The sequence below is a fragment of the Macaca nemestrina genome, chromosome X (assembly GCF_043159975.1).
Source record: "Macaca nemestrina isolate mMacNem1 chromosome X, mMacNem.hap1, whole genome shotgun sequence".
NCBI classification, from domain to species: domain Eukaryota; kingdom Metazoa; phylum Chordata; class Mammalia; order Primates; family Cercopithecidae; genus Macaca; species Macaca nemestrina.
Window position 1 is genome coordinate 141,123,231 of NC_092145.1, and position 18,612 is coordinate 141,141,842.

General features: G+C 44.1%; 1 protein-coding gene across 17 annotated transcripts in view; it reads left to right on the forward strand.

Moving 5' to 3' along the window:
• LOC105478200 (SH3 domain containing kinase binding protein 1) overlaps positions 1 to 18,612 on the forward strand; it is a 362,161-nt gene that overhangs the window by 294,834 nt on the left and 48,715 nt on the right. For all 17 annotated transcript variants that reach the window (XM_071088621.1, XM_011735293.2, XM_024791660.2 and 14 more), the window contains 3 exons: positions 840 to 891; positions 3,669 to 3,749; positions 6,993 to 7,152. In XM_071088621.1, coding sequence (XP_070944722.1) covers positions 840 to 891; positions 3,669 to 3,749; positions 6,993 to 7,152 — 293 coding nt within the window. The remainder of the gene's footprint in view (positions 1 to 839; positions 892 to 3,668; positions 3,750 to 6,992; positions 7,153 to 18,612) is intronic.

Below are 18,612 nucleotides of genomic sequence, written 5' to 3' on the forward strand. Positions count from 1 at the left end.
GTCCCTCTTCCCCCTAACACAGCTGTCTGAGAACAGTGCCCTGGCTGGATTCTTTGGCCATGTAATAATTTGCCAAGTCCAGTCTGATCATCTCTCTCCCACAGTCAATCCTGGGTGGCAAGAAAATGCTGGCTACTCTGGAACCAGTTCAGGGATGAATGCCATTGATTGCACTGCTGCCTCCATCACCTACAGAGTGACAGCGTGTGAGAAAAACAAATCACGGCTGATATGCAAAAAACAAAAAACAAAAAAGAAGCAAAAACAAACAAACAAAAACAACAACAAAAAAATCCCTCTCTGTTCCAGTTTATCACGTGTACAATGAGTCTGTGGGATGTCTAACAAATGGCCTGCCAGCCTCAGCATAGAAAGGGGCAAAAGGCTTGCAACCTGATGTGGCTGCAGTGGGCCTTCAGCCTGCATTTTGTTGAAAGTCCTACATCCAGAGCAGATTCGATTTTGAATCTTTACAGTGACTCTTTTTGAATTGCATGGTTATTCAGCAGATTAAATCTTAATTGCAAATGCAGCTTCAGCGTAGGAGTACCATTGTGCTTGCTGGTTTCAGGCCATTTTTGCTGAGCCGTGCTTTTCCAGAAGGCTGTTACAAATTTAGAAAGGGGGAAATGGCGTTTCATTTGTCGATTGGAGTTTTGTTTTGCCGACTGGATTTATTGTAGTGTTTATTTAGAGGTGCCAAAAACTGACGTCCCTGGAGAGAGAATTGCTCAATTTTTTTGGAGAGGTTCTCTAAATTGTCCAAACTGCACTTAGAAAACAATGTCTGACAGGCTTGCCAACAGTCTCATGTGGTATAATTTTTATTAATTTTTCAGAGACCCAAGAAGCCACCACCTCCATCCGCTCCTGTCATCAAACAAGGGGCAGGTAATGTACCTTTCGGTTCCATCAAATAAAATGTGCATCTTTCTTTTTGCATATATTCAAATCATCCTCAGTGTAGAGTTCAGGATTCCTGGTTCAAGTGCCATAGATTGACAACTTGGGAAGTTACGATTTGATCTCAGCAGGCAGGTTTTAAAGATACTTCTGTTTTTCCTAAAAGATAAACATACCATTAAAATGTGACCCTGATACAGTATAAAAATCTAGGCTCCCAAAGAGAATGATCAGAAATAATTTAAAGAAAAAACAAGTTTGGGTTTTTTAAGTAAACAGCTTTTGAGGAGAAAAGAACTTAATTGCCCTGTTTCACCTGTGTCCAGTTGAAGGTCAGCTTAGGGAAGATTGTTTCCCACGGGTCATAGCATTGTTGTGCATGTACAGTGTTGCTGAATTTTCAGTGTCTGTCCCGTGCCGTTAACGAAAATCTGTACTGACTTCACTTACGCTTCAACAAAAAGATGTTTTTCTAGCAATACTTTTCCTCATGATTCTTTTTTAATTTTGAAGAGTCTGATTCACTTTTTTTTCTGTGTAGTTCAGATATTCAGGTTGAATAATAGAGGAAGAATTGATGTCGAACATTTGGTAACTCGTTTCACACTGGATTCTCATATATAAAAAGATATTTCATATTTCCCAGTAGAACTCCTCTTTATAATAGTTAAAATTAATTATAGGGAAAAATTCCTCCATGAATAATTAGTTAAGTAGCATTTTAAAAAATTAACAACTAAAATAGAAGAGAAGGGGTATTTTTAGTTCTACACATTCACAATTATGATATTTCTATAACAGTTAAATTATCAATAAATTTCCAGATTGGTTTATTTATAAACTTAGTAAGAAGTGATTTTTAAGTTCTTTGGCCCACCAAGTTAGGAGGAAAAGCTTGACCCCAAATTCCTTTCCCATTCCCTTTGGCATAGTTGAGAATTATAGAGATTAAGTCCTGAAATGGGATGTTAATTACATCTTTTGCTCCGCCCCCATCCTTGTTTGCATTGAGCAGTTTCATTTTGCCACCTAGTGGTTCTGGCCATATATTTTATTGTGCTGAAATTGAAGCAAGCTATTTACTTGCTTTTCTCTGAAGACCCCTTTCCCTGTAGGCCTTGGTAATTGATCAGAGACCATGGAGATTAGTTGAGGAGTCCAAGGCTCAGGCAGTCTAGAATGTAGCTAAGATTGGATTCTTCAGTATAGTAGGATTGTCAGTTCTTTCTGTGTCTCTAGGAATGACACTGACTTCATTATTGTTAGGTGAGTAGATTGTAGCATGGTAGGCAAATTCTTACCCTTTTAAAACAATTTTACCAAAGTTTATGATGGGTCTCTGTGGGGCAAAGCAAGATGGCATTTAATCTTCATAGATTACTGCTCATTTATCCTGCCTGAATGATATTGGGAACTCCTTTGTAATGGGGAGATAGATATTCATATTTTCTCCATCATCAGCTTTCCTCGTGTTTGATTATTTTACCAAAAAAAAAATCAGATATCAAATTGACAGAAATGAGATGCAGTGATTAATTTGTAGTGAGTCATTAAGAGGAATTAAGTAAAGGGTGTGTTTGGTGGATATTTTTTTAACTTCTTTTGTCCTCTGAGGTTGTGTAATTGAGATTTCTAGTACCAAGCACCCACCTTTGGAACTGGTCGTGTAAGGAGTTTGTTAAGAACTCAACCCAGTCCGTACATAAGAGGAGTACTTTTGACTGGTTTGTGCTTTAGCTATTTCTCAAGTGCTTTTACATGTCTGAGGCCACTGGCGCCAATGAGAAAACCCCAGGAAAGGGAGCAGCTGCAGTCTATGTGGGTAAAGACTAAATGCTAAGTGGTACATTTGAAAAAATGTAATACTTGAAGGACCCCAAATTTGGTGGCATAAAACAACAACCTTCTTATGTTCATGGATTCTGTGGGTCAAGAACAGGCCATGGCTGGGATGGCTTGTCTCTGCTCCATCATATCTGGGACCTCAGCTGGGAATACTGAACTAGCTGAAGCTGGAGGATCCACTTCGAGGATGAATGTTTCCCTCACATGTCTGGCTCCCCTTGGCAAGGGTGCCTGAAAGGCTGGGCTCAGCTGGGGCTGTAGGCTAGAGCATCTATATGTGGCCTCTCCAGGGTGGTTGACTTCTTACATGGAGGTTCAGTATTCCAGCAAATAAAGCATAAACTACAGGGACTTTTATGACTCAGCTTTGGAAGTTACATGGTATCATTCCTGCCACTGGTCGAAGCAGTCACAAGCCCACCCACATTCCTGGCAAGGGACTGTAGACTTCACCTCTTACTGGGAGGAGTATCAGATAATTCCAGGCCCTATTTTAAAATGGCTACAAAATGGGATCCAGATTCCTATGAAACCCCCTTTTATTGGTAGAACACAACATTCAGTGGCCCCTTATTTGTAAAGTTTGATAATTGACATTTATTTATACACATGCTCCACCCCCACCCAGTGATTTCCTGTGACTATATTGATGCCTAAGGAAATCAGGCTTAAATATCAGAAAGTATTATTAGTGGTGTTCTTATAAATTAAGGATACATAGGCAGGTGAGCTTAACGACATAGGCCAGAAATGACTTCTCTGTTTCTAAACAGCTCGTGTTTGCCAGGTAATGCTAACACCCAACTCAGGGGAAAAAAACTTATTGACTTTGCTCTACCTGATAAAGATTTAAATGCTGGTGTGTCTAATAATTGAATAGAGAAAACATTTTCTGATCACTATTACCCTTTCCCTCCTAGGCACCACTGAGAGAAAACATGAAATTAAAAAGATACCTCCTGAAAGACCAGAAATGCTTCCCAACAGAACAGAAGAAAAAGGTATGAAATCAATTCTTCATCGGCACTTCTAGAACAGCAAGAGCTGAAGCTGTCTGTTACACAGCTAGTCCAGAATACCCACAGGATTTGCTTTTCCTTTGGAATGTGGTGATCATGGTTTTGTTTTGATTGCTTTTACAAATCCTATTGCTAAGGAAGTAGGAGAGGGTTATGTGGTACTTCGTGGGACCAGAATTTCTCATCATATGAAAAATTACCAGTCTAGTCAATTAACACATCGCTGCTGTTTCCTGATGTCTCTACCACGGCCACCCTCTCCGCACCCTGAAGTCAGGTGTAAGTTCCTTTAGAGCCTGGTATATATCTGTCAGTTTCCACTTAGCCTGTCCTTCATGCCTAGTGTCCCAAGGTGCTCATTCACTGTTGATGGATGGATTTGGCTTAGTGAAATTCACATCCAGAGAAATAAACAAATGAAAGCTCTTTTCTTTGGTCACTCATGGACCCTTGACTCTGGTTAACGTTATTACAGACAAATGTCCTTGGTCAAGGATACTGGAGGAGGGGAGGGTGGCATGGTAATACTGGGAAAAGCAGCTTGGTCCCTGGAGTCTCCTGAAGGTGGTCAGGAGTGTCACTGGCCGGGAAGTAGCTTAATGTGTGTCCTGCAGTCAGGTTTATGAACGTGTTTGACTCCTACCATTTTGAGAGTCTCTCCCAAAGAAATCTGCATACTGTAGAAGGACTCATTTTATTAGGTGTCTAGGATTGATTGATCACACATTTTTATGGGAAAAGTGCTAAGTTATTATGAACAGGAGGCTGAGCAAATTCCATTTTAAAAAGCAGTTATTTTTAAGTCACAAGAGAAATGCTGAATTAATGAATGTAATTATTTGGAGGTGCTCCTTGGTGGTCTCGTGAAATTTTATTGTGAAATTTAATATTTCATGTCAGCCTGCCAAAAATTGTACCAACATTACAAGCTCTTAAGAAGCTATACCTCTTTCTTTCGCAGTGAGCAGTTAGAACTTGACTTGTGGAACCTCATTGTGAAGGCCAGGTCTGTGTCACAGATTGATGAAAAAAACAGCCATTGAATATATACCATATGAATAACTCTTTGTATAAAAGCGTTGGTATAGCCGGGCACAGTGGCTCACACCTGTAATCCCAGCACTTTGGGAGGCTGAGGCGGGAGAACTGCTTGAGCCCAGGAGTTCAAGACCAGCCTGGGCAACATAGCAAGACCCTATCTCTACCAAAAAAAAAAAAAAAAAATTAGCCAGGCCTGGTGGCCTGTGTCCATAGTCCCAACTACTTTGGGAGGCTGAGGTGGAAGGATCGCTTGAGTCTGGAGATCAAGACTGCTGTGAGCTGTGATCACGCCACTGTACCCCAGCCTGAGCAACAGAGTGAGGCCCTGTCTCAAAAAAAAAAAAAAAAAAAAAAAAAAAAAAAGTATGTGGTGTGAATTAACCAGACACCACCCTCTGTCTTCATGGAGGATACATGGCTAGTTTCTGGGTAATAGCCAGTCTCCGTGATAGGGACACTTCCTGCACTAGTCCATGCTGACCTATGGACTAGGCCTACATGTGAACAACCACCCTAGTTGGCTGACCAAGCGGCCCCACATTGCTAGTTCCTTCCCCTCTCATGATCCCTTGTTCTATGCCACAGTGGGTCAGGGAGGCAGAATCCCTGGTCAGATGCAATAGGGAAGCCAGGGAATCAGCCCTACCCGGAGACTTGTTCTCCCCGTTGGGTAAGCACAAACTGCCTTTTCCATTCATCCTGCAGGCTGCTGGAGTTCCTGTCCTGCTGCAATAGGAGAAATGTCCCCTGCTTTGCATTTCAACAGACCCCTTCCTCCTCTGGCCCCTGTGTGCCATAATATGAGTTCCCAGCATTCCTGATTGGAGCATATTTCCCCACATTGTGGGGATGAGCACAATAATACCTGATGGGTTTATTTTTATTTTATTTTTTTAGAGACAGGGTCTTGCTCTGTCACCCAGCCTGGAGTGCAGTGGTACGATTGTAGCTCACTGCAGCCTCGAACTTGTGGGCTCAAGCAATCCTCCTGCCTCAGCCTCCTGAGTAGCTGGGACTACAGGTGTGTGCCACCATGCCCGGCTAGTTTTTGTAGAGATGGTGTTTTACTGTTGCCCAGGCTGGTCTCGAACTCCTGGCCTCAAGTGATCCTTCCACCTTGCCCTCCCAAAGCTCTGGGATTACAGATATAAGCCACCGCACCCAGCCCTGATGGGTTTTTTTAACCTTTTGCCAACCATCTGGGGACCCAAACAACATGAGTCTGTGTTTGCAAGTAAAAGTTGTCCTGAGTACCATCTTACAAGTAAGCATAGGGAACCTGCCTATAGTCTAATGGGCAACTCTCTAAAGTTCCATCTTTATCAAGAAGAATGTGGATGTATGCTTTTTATACCATGCACGGAGCAAGGCTAGTTGGGAACAGAAAATATGAGGCTGTCACTGACCACTGCCCCGTTCGTCCAACAGATCTGGCTTCAATTTCATTCTAATAGCTCTGACTCCAGAAAGCCTTAGAAACCATATACCTGTGAAGTCCTAGTTTGCCTTCCAAGTTCAAACTGTGCACAAGAAGAATCCAGAACTCATTGTTCCCTGAAATGCTCTCCCTTTTATTGACTCATGGCCCTTTTCAGAGGCCACCCTGAGACATGTCAGGCCTCTTTCCTTGCCATAGCCAGCAGGTCCTGTGGGCCACTGACCAAACCCCTCAGCCCTCTGCTGAGCCCTGACTCCATGCCAGCACCACATACGGCTCTGAGGAGTTGACCAGACCTAGGCCCTCCCCTCAGGGGCTGTCAGCCTACAGGCCGTGCCAAACATGCAAACACCCAGAAAGTGTCTGAGCGTGTTTGTAAAGTGCTGCCCTGTAATGCTCAGGTAAGGAAGGAAGGAAGTCTGCCTTTGAGCTGTTGGGAAGAGAACATGACAGTGTCATGTTTCAGCCAGGCTTCGAAGGAAGAACTGGAGTATGCTGAAGGTGGGCAGTGGCCAGAAGGGCGCTTCAGGCAGAAGGACCAGCATGAGTGAAGGTGTGCAAGGGAGGGAACAGTGAGCTCTGTGGGACTTCTTCTAACCTGACAAAGAATAAGTGGTGCTCTTGGCCTTCCACATTCACCTTCAGAAATAGCATCGGTGATTTTTTTTTTAAGCAGGAAATGAGTGATCTGCATCTAAGTACTGTCACTTACACTAGATCTGTTTTCTTTAAACAATGATTTAAAGAAAGACCAGAGAGAGAGCCAAAACTGGATTTACAGAAGCCCTCCGTTCCTGCCATACCACCAAAAAAGCCTCGGCCGCCTAAGACCAATTCTCTCAGCAGACCTGGCGCACTGCCCCCGAGAAGGCCAGAGCGACCGGTGGGTCCGCTGACACACACCAGGTACTCCTGCGCTTTCACCTCTGGGGTGGGTGTGGGGCGGCTCTGGAAGGAACACAGGAGGGGAACTGACTGCCACAGACCTTGGGAGGAAAGGAGAAGAGAAGTGGGGCTCAAGCTTCCCTCTTACATCCTCCAGCAAAATTATCTGAAGACACCGGCCACTTCTGTCCTTGCTGCTGCACTCGGGCAAAAGTGAGTGTGAGGTTGAGGGGTGCCGTGTGGGTTTCAGGATTAGCAGATGAGAACTGGGTACCCAGCATTTAGGCCCTGCTGACACATAGGGGTTTTTCCTGGGCCTCATTAGAAGCAAGGCCAACTGCCCTTCAGCCTGGAAATGCAGGTGGCGTGTCCCTCTTTTTCCCCCTGGATGTTGTGCTGGCCTCAAGTATGTACATCTCATGTGTGGCTACGACCCCTGACCCTCACTGGTCTGCAGGGCTTCTTTCCATAGCCCAGGTTCCCTGTGCTCTTCACTGTACAGCCTATTGTGGAACCCAGATCCGGGAATATCTCTAGCTCTAAGACCCTCAAAAGCTGGGGACGTGCTTTATGCAGGCATGTGTTCCGAGATGTGCTTGACAGAATGAAAATTCATTCGCCAGCGGGCTGGATGCATGTGTTCCGTGAAATCAGAGTTGGACATTGTGTGTTCCAGACCTGAGATACCTACCACAGAGCAAGGAACTGTTGAATTCTCTCCATAAGTTCATTGCCAGAACTTTCTACCATAATATTAAAATATATGTGTATTACATGTGTTGGTGTAACACACCAGGGCAGGCCAGTGACCCAGAGGTCTTTAGGTGTGCATGTCAACACAGTCACTGAATTTTTGTTCTTATGAGCTAAGTTGGCATGGTGAAAGTCGCATGGGCTTCACAGCTCTTGCATTGGAGTCAGACAGGCCTCTGGGCTGGAATCTCAGCCCACCTCATTCATGGGAGAAGTAGGAGCTTGGCTATACTATCCTCTCACCTCACTTTTTTCATCTGTAAATAGAGGATGATAATGGAATGCACCTAAATAATTCCCAAGTATGGAAATCAACATTATTTTCATTGTTATTTTGATTATTGCCTATTGAATTAGGCACACTGCAGTAAGACAAAAATAGCTCATTTACTTTTTTTAAAGACAAATTTTAATTAGTGGTAAAATACACGCATTGTAAAAATTATCATCCTAACCATTTTAAGTGCACTGTTCAGTGGCATTAAGTATGTTCACATTGTTGTACAACCATTTCCAGAACTCTTTTCATCTTGTAAATCTGAAATTCTGTACCCTTTAAACAGTGACTCCTCATTTACCTCCTCTCCCAGCCCCTGGCAGCCACCATTCTACTTTCTGTCTCTATGGATTTGACTACTCCAGGTACCTCAGTAAGTGGAATCATACAGGATTCATCTTCTTTTTTTATTTTTTATTTTTTTTGACGCAGAGTTTCACTCTCGTTGCCCAGGCTGGAGTGCAATAGCGCGATCTCAGCTCACCGCAACCTCCGCCTCCCGGGTTCAAGGGATTCACCTGCCCCAGCCTCCCAAGTAGCTGGGACTACAGGCATGCACCACCGTGCCTGGCTAATTTTGTATTTTTAGTAGAGACCAGGTTTCTCCATGTTGGTCAGGCTAGTCTCAAACTCCCGACCTCAGGTGATTCGCCCACCTTGGGCCTCCCAAAGTGCTGGGATTACAGGTGTGAGCCACTGTGCCCGGCGGATTCATCCTTTTATGACTGGCTTATTTCACTTAGCATGATGTCTTCAACATTCATCTGTATTGTAGTATGGCTCATTTGCTTTTCATAACAATGACAACAACAAAAACACAACTCCCAGGCTCAAATATAGAGGCAGGTCACAACGTGGGTGTGTGGGAGGCTGGCTGCCCAGTCGATACAGAGCTGTGGTCATCTCAGGTGCGTGTGAGCCTATTTGAGTAGCAGCTGGTTCACCTGTGTCATTCTACAGGCATCTCCCAAGGTCCAATCCAACAACTGCCTCCGTGTGACACCCCCTGTTGAGTTGGTGAGGACTCTCCATGCTCCACCCTCTCCTATGAACTGACAATAGAAGGTTCTTTGCACACGCGCATATTGGGGCCACTTGACAGTCTTGATGACCTTAGCAAGGACCATTTCAGTGGTGTGCTCAGCCCAGAAACTAGTATATCAGAAGAAAAAGCTTATGTAAACCAAAGTGCTTCCAAAAAGAATATGAGCTATACAAATGGGGAAGATGTGGAGCAGCAAAGGTTGCACATCGCAAAGGAGAGCCTGAAGCCATGCCCTGGCAAATCCTATTAGTCTCCCAGGGGCTACAAACATTTCCGTTAGCTCAATAACAATTTCCAAGATATTCCTGCTGCTCTTTCTAACAATCTGATTGAAGAGAAGTGGAATTCCAACTGCTGCTTTGCCTTCTAGAGCTTCTTGCAACTCTCTGGTTATAGGATAGGTACAGGCTTTGCAAGCCTGGGGGGAAACGTGTCATCACCACCAAACTTCTGGGCTCACAGAGATCCCATTTGCCTCCTTCCTCTGCTTATCTCTTTTCTGCCTCTGGGTCTCCCAGTATCCAGTGGTTAGTTAGAAGTCCAGGACATGAAGGGAGATGCATGAGAGAGGTTTGTGAAGCCAGTGGAAGAGGTAGTTGTTCTTAACAGTGCGTACCATCTGAGCAGCCTGGGAGAGGGTGGTCAGCCCCCAGCCCTCCATATACCCTATGACTGCCTAGCTCCCTACACACTGGTTTGCAGGAGGGTGTAGGGGAGGAAAGCCCTGAGATTCCTGCTTAGCCAGTTTAAGGGAGGGCAGTGCCTGCTCTTACTCAGTGGTTCTCAAACTCAAGCATGCCTCCGAATCACCTGGAGAACTTGTTCAAAACAGATCACTGGGTGCTATTCCCACAGTTGCTGACTCAGTAGGTCTCGGGTGGGTCTGAGAATTTACATTTTTAAAAGCTGCTGCTGGTGGTGGTGGTGGTGGTGATGGAATCCACACCGTGACAGCCATTGCTCTAGATTCTTCCAAGTTGTTGACGGTGCTCGCCCCTCCTTGCCTGGCTGCCTCTCAAGCGCCTGCTCATGCTTCAGATTTGAGAGCCCCTGTTAGCATGCCCTCCTCTGGAAGCCTTCCCTTAGATCTCATGATTGCTCTCTCCTCCAAATGCCTGCCACCCGTGTTTAGCCTAGTGCTGGGCCCCATGCTGTGCTACTTGGGATGCAAACACCCCCGGACTTCTTCACCAGATTTAAAGCAGATCAAGAGTGTGTTTTGTCATCTCCACATGCCTTACGGTGTCGAGCATATGGTAGTGGCTCATTTAACAAACACTTGTTGAATGCCATGGTTCCTTAAAAGAGGGGGAGGTGCCAGTACTTATATTTTGTTCAATTTTGCCTCTCCTGTCGTCCTTCCCAGCCTCTGTACAAGCTCTTTAGTATGTGTGTCTTACATTCTAAGTAACCTATTATGCCGTGGATTGCCACACAAAAACACTTTTAAAAATCAGAGAAAGGCTTATTGTTCCTTGATACTTAATGCACTTTATGTTTTTTTGCTAAGCAATTACATTGAACAACCAACCTGTATATTGGTTTATGAACTTGTTTTGTTCTGCCAAATTAGTGGAGGTATGAATGTTAATTCACATAGTTTTGTGTCAGTGGTCCTCTGGAGAAAGGGTATTGTGTTCTGTGTGAACCCAGATCTTCACCAACATTTACCTGACCAGGTGAATGGATGGCTAGATGGACGATTGAATGCATGGACATGTAGTCACTGTAAGCAGCACTCGTTGGGAGCTAGGCATTGCCACTGCAGCTGCAGCGTCCAGGCTCACGCTGCTTCTAACCAGCCAGAAATCTTGCTGCCAAGTGCGGCTTTCAGAGGAGAGTAATTTCTTTCTCTTTAAACAGGAGCTAGCATCTTTCAGAAAAAAGGAATACTGTATATAAGTTTAGGAAAAGCATCATCACTTTTAGATATATTCACTTAACAAAAAATGTATTACAGAGCCGGGCGCAGTGGCTCCTGTCTGTAATCCCAGCACTTTAGAAGACCAAGGTGGAAGGATGACTTGAGGCCAGGAGCTCGAGACCAACCTGGGCAATATAATAAGACCACATCTTTACAAAAAAATTTTTAAAAATTATGTAGGCACGGTAGTACACATCTATAGTCCCAGCTACTCAGGATGCTAAAGTGGGAGGATTGCTTGAACCCAGGAGGTTGAGTCTACAGTGAGCTGTGATGGTGCCACTGCACTCCAGCCTGGGCAACAGAGTGAGACCTTTCCTCCATAAATATATATATATATATATATATATATATGTATTTATATTTACAAATACATATTTATATTTATAAATATAAATGTATATATTTACAAATACATATTTATAAATATAAATATATATTTAATATATGTATATACATATGTACATATATTTGTATATATGTACATATGTATATACATATATTTGTATATGTATATATTTTGTATATTTATATACATATATTTATAAATATATATGTCAATATATAAATAAATATAAATATTTATATATAATATATAATGTAATTTATAAATGTATATTAGTATAGTAACAAAATCAGTTGGACATTGTATATTATATATGCAATTGATATATATTAATGTTGGACATTAATATATATTTATATATTTCTAAATATATAAAAGCTACATATTACAAATATATATTCATATATTCATATATAATATATATTGTTATATATTATATATGTTATAAATATATTTTAATATATTGTTAATATAAATGTATATATTTAAAAATATATCATTAATATATATTAACTATATATTTATAAATATATATTTATATATTAGCAATATATATTTAGAAATATACGAATATATACCATTAATATATAAATATATGTTAACAAATATATAAATATGTGTTAATAAATAGTATATTTATATATTTATAAGTATACATAAATAATATATTCATATATTATTACTATTAGCATAATATTAATAATTATGTTATTAATATTATAATTAATTAATTATATAAGTCCTGGTCAGACCCAGGTGTTCCAGTTCACAGTTTTTAGGAATTATATCTAGGAAAACCAGAATGACATCAGTAAGCAGTCTGTGTTCAGTCTGAGCAAGTGGAAATGCACATGAAGGCTCTTACAGTGATCGCTCTCTTCCTCAGATAGTAACATACTTGACCTTTAGTAAGAATGTTCTCCCCACTTCTAGAAAGTAAGTTCATATGGAATTTCAACAGGAAGAAAAGACTTTCAAAAATGTAATACCAGCATTGATTTAAAAATTCAATGGTGGGCTGGGCACGCTGGCTCATGCCTGTAATCCCAGCACTTTGGCAGGCCGAGGCAAGTGGGTCACCTGAGGTCAGGAGTTCAAGACCAGCCTGGCCAACATGGTGAAACCCTGTCTCTACTAAAAATACAAAAAATTAGCCAGGCGTGGTGGTGGGTGCCTGTAGTCCCAGCTACCAAGGAGGCTGAGGCGGGAGAATTGCTTGAACCTGGGAGGCAGAGGTTGCAGTGAGCCAAGATTGCACCATTGCTCTCCAGCGTGGGCAACAAGAGTGAAACTGTGTCTCAGTAATAATAATAGTAATAATAAGGTGTATTAGCAATTGAATAAAAATGAGTTCCTCTGTGAGAAGAGTTCCTGAAACTTGGGAGAAGAATCCAAAAGAAGAAAAAAACCCAAGGAAATGCTGGAGAGAGGCAGGCTGCCCTTAGCTCTAGTAATTGCAAGCAGTGGAAGGCAGTAAGCAAGAAACGTGAGGGGCAGGGCAGGTGTGTACCCTCAAAAGGAAATAAATCTGATAGGGAAAGAGATAGAAGCAGCCTGACTAGTCCAAAGCGGGCTTGTTAATCCTCCCAAACTCAGACATCCCAAGGCATAAGGATTGGTAATTTTCTTCTCAAAGAATAGAGAGGCTAGAGCAGGACCTTCACTCTGAGTTGGGGAGCTTTGCCTTTCTTCCGCTGTAGCATATGCTCTCTGAGTGGCCAGGGGCAGGTGTCAGGGAGCCTTGAGTTAGAGATGTGGGGAGAAGGTCTGGGATGAAGGAAAGGAAGTGAGGCCGGCAAGGATGGAGTGGGAGCAAGGTAAAGTCGATGGCTGGAAGGAAGCACAGGAGATGGTAATCAGAAAGGGGAGGTCAGTGCTTACAACCTTGGAGGTGGGTTTGTTTGGAAGATGAAAATATTTGCAATGGTTGTGGCCACAAATGTGGGTGACTGAAGATGAATGAATGAAGGTCATAGAACTGAAGATACAAAGGAAGGAGGGGCCGGAGTTGGGGATGGATCACCCACGTGGTCACCATAGGCTCAGGAAGATGGCAAGAGCTGGAATCAGGGAGGCCAATGTTCTACAAGCCAGTGTCCTCCCATGAGTGCCGGTGTGTTCTGGGAGTTGATGATAGTGACAAGAAGGGTTTGACAGTGTGGTAGCAGGTGGTGTGAGCCTGCTGGCTCCATCCTCTGTCGGGCAGAGCAGAGTTAACAGATTTTGCTTTGGCTGGTGGCTGAGAATGTCAGGGTGGAAGCAGACCATTCAATGAGAAGGTTCCAGATATGGGGGAGTTGGTTACTATGAATCAGACATCCCAGAGCTCACTGTCCATTGACTTTACATGTGGAAATATGTGCCCAGGAACTGCTCTCAAAGATAGGCAGTTGGGTGGTGGACCCCAGGATGTGGGTAGGAGGACCAGTGACTTTCCAGACCTGTGCCACTTGGAGATGACCTATTGCTTTAAATGTTAAACATACCATGTAGCCTTCTTGTGAAGGGCTGGAGGCTATACCGAGAGAATTGGAACATAGGATAAGGGGAGGGGCAGCATGCAGTGGAAGCTCTTTTTTTTTTTAACCTGCAGTGATGCTGGAGCTCTGGATTTCAGAGAAACACTGGGAGTTAAATGACTTATGAGTTCTGAGGCATTTTAGCTTGAGGCAAAGATTAAGTAAACATTTATATGCCAAACATCAACTAAGTGCATAGGGTAGGGCAGATGTCTCTCTTGGGACCAACTTAAGAGCATGGAAGTTAACTTTTTCTTTAACTTTACCAAGGCATGTTGGCTTAAGACCTTGGGGTTATGATGTACCAGGAAATAAGCTTCCAGGTACTGATCACTCAGTGAGGTGTCCAACTCCCATGCCCACCAAAAGAAAGCATTAGAAAAGACCTCTTTGCTTTTATTAGGCATAAACTAATCAATCCATTAATCAAAAAAGAGGAAGAGAAAGCTAGTGAGTGCATGCAATGTTCCCTAAGTCAGCAGATAAACTGTATACTTGGATCATTTTGAATTGGGATTACTCAGTTGTTGTGAATTTCTTTCTAAAGATTTCTAGTGATTCCTTGTGTGATTTTTGTGTGTTTCCCTCCTTTAATACAAATCAGGATGAAGATGTATCTTTGGAGAATTCAGGAGGGAGGTCCTGGCTAGAAATTACAGAGGTCGGCTTGGTGCAGTGGCTCACATGTGTAATCTTGGTGCTATGAGAGGCAGAGGCAGGAGGATCACTTAAGGCCAGGAGTTCTAGACTAGCCTAGGCAACACAGAGATATCTACAAAGTTTTAAAACTTAGCCATGCATGGTGGTGCATGTCTGTAGTCCCAGCTACTTGAGAGGTTGAGGTGGGAGGATCACTTGAGCCTAGGAGTTCAAGGCTGTAGTGAGCAATGATCGCACCACTACACACCATCCATCCTGGGTGACAGAGCGAAACCCCGTCTCTAAATAATTAAAAAGAAAAAAAAAAGCAATTACAGAGGTGGATGTCATTGACTTATAGATGGTAGTTACAAGCATGGAATAGATATGACCACTTCAGGAGATTATGGAGAAGAGGAGAAGGAAAGAGTAGAGACAGCAAGAGGGAAAATCACTGTGTATAGGGTGGAGGAAGGTCTAGGAGCCATCCAAAAGGGTAGGAGGAGTGTGATGTCATGGAAGCTAGAAGGAGGAAGTGTGGAGCAACTACTGATCAGCGGTGCTCACACCTGGGCGTGTATCCGAATCACGGGTGTTTGGGGTGCTTGTTGAAACACAGATTGCTGGCACCCCAGGTTTGTAATTCAGTAGGTCTGAATTAAGGCCTGAGAATTTGCATTTCTCCCAAGTTCCCAGTGCTGCTGCTGCTGCTACTGGTCAGGGGACCACATTGTGAGAACTGCTGCCATCTCGAGAGCCAGGGACAGCTAGGCTTTGCTCATTAGTTGGCCCTTGGTGATCCCAGTCGAGCAATTTCCGTGGAACAGTTGTGGGCAGGAGACAGATTTGGGGTGAGTTGAAGAGAGAATGGGCAGGCGGCCAAGAGTGGGTACATTTGTCTTGTGAGAAATTGGCTATGGAAAAAAGGGGGAGAATGGGTGCTAGATATAGATTCAGGAAGGAAAGAAAATTTGTGTGTGTGTGTGTGTGTGTGTGTGTGTGTGTGTGTGTGTGTGTGTGAGATTCATTTGTTTCAAATACTCGTTAAGTGCCTACCTTTGCCCAGGTCCTCTTCTAGGTAGTAGTTAACTATGGTAACCAGGCCCACCCACTGCTTGCTTGGGCTTTGGGGCCAGGCACACTGGGGTTGAAACCCCACCCCTCTTCTTAGATACCCTGTGACTTTGGGCAAGGTGCTCACCTCCTTGAGTCTCACTCAGTTCCCTCCCCTGCAAAATGATACCACAAGGCCTACCTTGCTCAGATGTGGAGAGTTTAAACAAACTGCTCCACCTCAGGGGCCTAGCTCGTTGCCTGGCAACTTGAGAGGCACTCAGCAAATCTGTGACCTCCATGGTAGAGGGGTTCCTGCGTCAGACTCTGGAGCCCCAAGGGGGTGGAAAAGTGGACATCCTCAGGGTGAAAGGATGAGTGGCCTCCCCCAGCTGCAGCAAGAGCCAGGACCCAGGGAAGGCTAGCAACTGATAGAAGGTAGTCCCGCAGGTCACAGGCGTGGGGGAAAGCACCTTGTCATACTTTAAGGACATCTGCATGATTTGCTGACCTCATTCCATTTGTACATATTATCTTCTCTCACTCTCTTTCCTTCCACCCACACATAAAGTGAACCAACCATAGTGACGGGAATTAGCCTCGACCCAGACTGAGTCACATTGATTTTCCTGCCACTGATGACCAGAATCAGGCAGTGAAACAGTAGGAAATGTTAACACCTCATGCATGCATTGTACTAATTGGTTTCTATAATGTGTTTTTCATGGGCTATGTCTTTGAGTAGTACTGTTCTTCCACATGGCACCCTGCAGACTTTTCTCACAATCACACCGTGATGAATTCTCCCTCCTCCAGACACTGCTGAAGATGGGGGCTCAGCATCTTTAAAGCCCCTTGCGCCCCTTTGAGATGTCAAGCTGTGGGTTTGCAGGTGACGTCTGTGGATGTCATCATCCTTGTGCCATAGTGGATTGCAGGGCTTGTCGGGCCCTGGATGGGCTCTGGAGAGAGGCCCGCTTCCAAATATATTTGCAGAGTCTGCACAAGGAACAGAAATTTGGAGGGGAATTGAGTGAGCACTTTCCCATCACCTCCCAGCGTGTCTTCACCATCTATAAATAGCCAAGCTTGTTTGTTCTCATCCAGACAAGGATGCACGACGCAAAGGGATAGCTGCCAGGAAAACCACTCTGGTTTCTGCTTCTTGTGCCCCTGGCCTCCCTCTGCTTGTCCCACATTTAAATGGTACCACTTTTTCAGTCCAAAAGTTCCTGTGATTCCTGGGACATTTTTGGCTACCAGGTGCGTATGTGGGGACTCATAGCAGGTAACAGCAGGACCTTTGGATCTGGATTTCTGGGAAAGGGAGGGAGGCTCCTCCTGCCCTCCATCTGAGGAGCAAAGGAAAACTGGGGTTACTGATACTCCCATTTTGTCCTTTCCTGATGGAAGGATCCAAGTTCCATGGGCAGTAACATCCCTCCTGGGGCAGAATGCTTCTGAAGGACTGGCTTCGCATCCGCCGTCTTCACAGATGGGTGGGGCCCTCTTGTCATTGTTGATTTGAGAGAAAAACATCTCTTGGAGCATAAAACCTATGCACACGGATGCTTACTTACATTATTGCCATCCCAAATGTGGTAGGTAAAGATTGGACTGGCCGGGCGCGGTGGCTCAAGCCTGTAATCCCAGCACTTTGGGAGGCCGAGACGGGTGGATCACGAGGTCAGGAGATCGAGACCATCCTGGCTAACACAGTGAAACCCCGTCTCTACTAAAAATACAAAAAACTAGCCGGGCGAGGTGGCGGGTGCCTGTAGTCCCAGCTACTCAGGAGGCTGAGGCAGGAGAATGGCTTAAACCCGGGAGGCAGAGTTTGCAGTGAGCTGAGATCCGGCCACTGCACTCCAGCCTGGGCGACAGAGCGAGACTCTGTCTCAAAAAAAAAAAAAAAAAAAGATTGGACTGGCTTGGCATGAGGAACTTTCCATCTGGTTCCAGCTCTGCCACCAATCAACTAGGTGGCCTTGGGTATATCACTGCCCACTCTCAGAGCACAGGACCTTTGTCTGTAATAAAATGGGGGCTTCAGCTGGGTACTCTCTACCCACCTTTAACAATCAGAGCTGAAGTCTGAGATGTTATGAGTAGGCAGCCAGGAGAGCAGGAAGGGAGTGCTCAATTGCATTGGCCTTGCATCCTCAGGCTTACCTGACTGGACAGGGCCACAGAGATAAACAATGAGACACAGTAGTTTTACACTAGGAGGGAGTACTAAGCAAGGTTGCAGAGTTGGAGAAAGAAAGAAGATAGGTTCTCAGGTGACAGGTGCTCTAAAATCTCAGACTTCACTGCTGTACTTCCATGTAACCAAAAATCACGTGTACCCCAAAAGCTACTGAAATAAAATAAAGTAAAAAGTTGTCATAAAAAAAAAGAAGATAGGATAATTCGAGTGGTTTCTCTAGCATCTGCACATTTGACGTCCGTTATCATCCGTTCCCAATGCAATGAAAAGTGATGACAAATAGAGGATGTGTGGGGTGTGCCTCAGTGGTTTCCTAAGCACAGGCAATGGGGTGTTTCTGTTTCTCTTCCTTTCCTTTTCTTCCCAGCTGTCTTTCCCCCTTGTCAAATTTTGTAGGCAGTTGAAGCCCAAACACTTGCACCTCCTTTCTGGAGTGTGGGGTGGGGACTGTCAAAGAGTCACCATATGGACTTGGAATCTTTGGTTCCGTAGGAATCGGTAGATTTGCTCTTTCTCCCTTCACCCTTGCTCACCTCCAAAAGGTTTATGGGTTCTTTTTGGTATTTTTGTGTGTGTGTGGCTGCTGTTAGTGCTACTGCTAATTTATTTGTTTGTTTGCTTGCCTTGGCTTCCTGTGCACTTCAACACCTTGTCCGTACCACATGTCTTGGCTTAACTGTCCCAATGCAGGCTAAATTGGGCTGTGCCACTGGCTG